The sequence below is a fragment of the Trichoplax adhaerens genome, genomic scaffold (assembly GCF_000150275.1).
Source record: "Trichoplax adhaerens TRIADscaffold_1654 genomic scaffold, whole genome shotgun sequence".
Classification (NCBI taxonomy): Eukaryota; Metazoa; Placozoa; class Uniplacotomia; order Trichoplacea; family Trichoplacidae; genus Trichoplax; species Trichoplax adhaerens.
In genome coordinates, this window is record NW_002061590.1 from 1 (window position 1) to 2,512 (window position 2,512).

Consider the following 2,512-nt stretch of genomic DNA (forward strand, 5'->3'; position numbering starts at 1 on the left):
TTATCACTGTATTTATAGTGAGTCGGCCCTGATGAGGAACTTGTAATTAGATCTTGCGTCATAATCACTACGTGTGTTGAAAAGTCTCATATTTAAAAAATTTTCATCGACGTCAAAGTAATTAACTGCTATTTTTTGATCTATTTTTTAGCTTTCTAATAGCCATGGTAGTCCTTCACGAGAACGTAGCAATAGTAATAATGACGATAAAATGGCCATGCTACATACAAAAAGAAAAGTTTCGCTGAATCCGAGTAAGATAAACAATATCTCGATTAGCTTACTGACTACGAAGTTTTTCGATGTAGTATCGTTGACGGTAGTGAATACTATCGGTGTAGAACGGATAAAAAATAAATTCAATTTCATGCTAACGCTACCTTCGATCGTAGGTTTGAGAAGAAATTTAGCGACTTGTGTAAGTAGTATATGTTTCATGAAAAGTATTTAAATGAAATATAAATGTATGGTTGCTTGTCACTAATTGCCGTGCCGTTGATTAATAACGCTGCTGTAATTCTATCGCTTCTCTATTTCAAAAGATTAAACGCTCAACCTCAAGTGAAAATTCTGGAAATACTCAGTTAAAGATGGATAAGTTTGGTAATAAGGCTTATGGTTCATATCAGTTTTAAAGTTGTGTATGCATATATCTTCAATGACTGCGTAGAGTCTATACGTGAGCTCATGCTAAATGTTAATATTGAAACTTTTACGTAATGAGGTTGTATTTTATCTGCAGACGCTATTATCCCACCTAAAAATACTAATACTCCCTCAGCAATGCAATCACCTTCGGTCAGTTCATTAATTTAATAACTTGGAATTTTTATTTTAAATTTTAAATTGCGCTGTGATAACGAGTCTATCGCCCTTAATTAATAAGCCACACACAAGTAAATGCAATTTTGCGAATAGTAAAATACTCAGTAAATCACCACCGGATATAAAAGTGTCAGCTGGAAAACGTAGAAAAATATTAATAACGCTGTTATAATTCTATCGCTTCTCTATTTCAAAAGATTAAACGCTCAACCTCAAGTGAAAATTCTGGAAATACTCTGTTAGAGGTGGATGAGTTTGGTAATAAGGCTTATAGTTCATATCAGTTTTAAAGTTTTAAAGTTGTGTGTATGCATATATCTTCAATGGCTGCGTAGAGTCTATACGTGAGCTCATGCTAAATGTTAATATTGAAACTTTTACGTAATGAGGTTGTATTTTATCTGCAGACGCCATTACCCCACCTAAAAATACTAATGCTTCCACAGCAATGCAATCACCTTCGGTCAGTTCATTAATTTAATAACTTGGAATTTTTATTTTAAATTTTAAATTGCGCTGTAAAGTCTCTCATATTTAAAAAATTTTCATCGACGTCAAAGTAATTAACTGCTATTTTTTGATCTATTTTTTAGCTTTCTAATAGCCATGGTAGTCCTTCACGAGAACGTAGCAATAGTAATAATGACGATAAAATGCCCATGCTACGTTCAAAAAGATTGCTTTCGCTGAATTCGAGTAAGATAAACAATATCTCGATTAGCTTACTGACTACGTAGTTTTTCGATGTAGTATCGTTGACGGTAGTGAATACTATCGGTGTAGAACGGATAAAAAATAAATTCAATTTCATGCTAACGCTACCTTCGATCGTAGGTTTGAGAAGAAATTTAGCGGCTCCTGTAAGTAGTATATGTTTCATGAAAAGTATTTAAATGAAATATAAATGTATGGTTGCTTGTCACTAATTGCCGTGCTGTCGATTAATAACGCTGCTGTAATTCTATCGCTTCTCCATTTCAAAAGATTAAAGGCTCAACCTCAAGTGAAAATTCTGGAAATACTAAATTAAAGATAGATGAGTTTGGTAATAAGGCTTATGGTTCATATCAGTTTTAAAGTTGTGTGTATGCATATATCTTCAATGGCTGCGTAGAGTCTACGTGAGCTCGTGCTAAATGTTAATATTGAAACTTTTACGTAATGAGGTTGTATTTTATCTGCAGACGCCATTATCCCACCTAAAAATACTAATACTCCCTCAGCAATACGATCACCTTCGGTCAGTTCATTAATTTAATAACTTGGAATTTTTTAAATTTTAAATTGCGCTGTAATAACGAGTCTATCACCCTTAATTAATAAGCTACACACAAGTAAATGTAATTTTGCGAATAGTAAAATACTCAGTAAATTATCACCGGATATAAAAGAGTCGGCTGGAAAACGTAGAAAAATATTAATAACGCTGCTGTAATTCTATCGTTTCTGTATTTCAAAAGATTAAACGCTCAACCTCAAGTGAAAATTCTGGAAATACTCTGTTAGAGGTGGATGAGTTTGGTAATAAGGCTTATGGTTCATATCAGTTTTAAAGTTTTAAAGTTGTGTGTATGCATATATCTTCAATGGCTGCGTAGAGTCTACGTGAGCTCGTGCTAAATGTTAATATTGAAACTTTTACGTAATGAGGTTGTATTTTATCTGCAGACGCCATTATCCCACCTAA

The 2,512-nt window shown here is 33.3% G+C and overlaps 1 protein-coding gene across 1 annotated transcript; it reads left to right on the forward strand.

The window, feature by feature from the left end:
• Positions 1–151: 151 nt before the first annotated feature.
• TRIADDRAFT_62859 (uncharacterized protein) lies at positions 152–1,902 on the forward strand (the record flags this gene model as incomplete). Its single annotated transcript, XM_002118824.1, has 7 exons — positions 152–254; positions 743–798; positions 1,023–1,083; positions 1,233–1,288; positions 1,419–1,521; positions 1,660–1,685; positions 1,810–1,902. Coding segments are annotated over 7 exons (498 nt in total), but the record flags the coding sequence as incomplete, so codon positions are not given.
• Between the last annotated feature and the right edge of the window lie 610 nt (positions 1,903–2,512).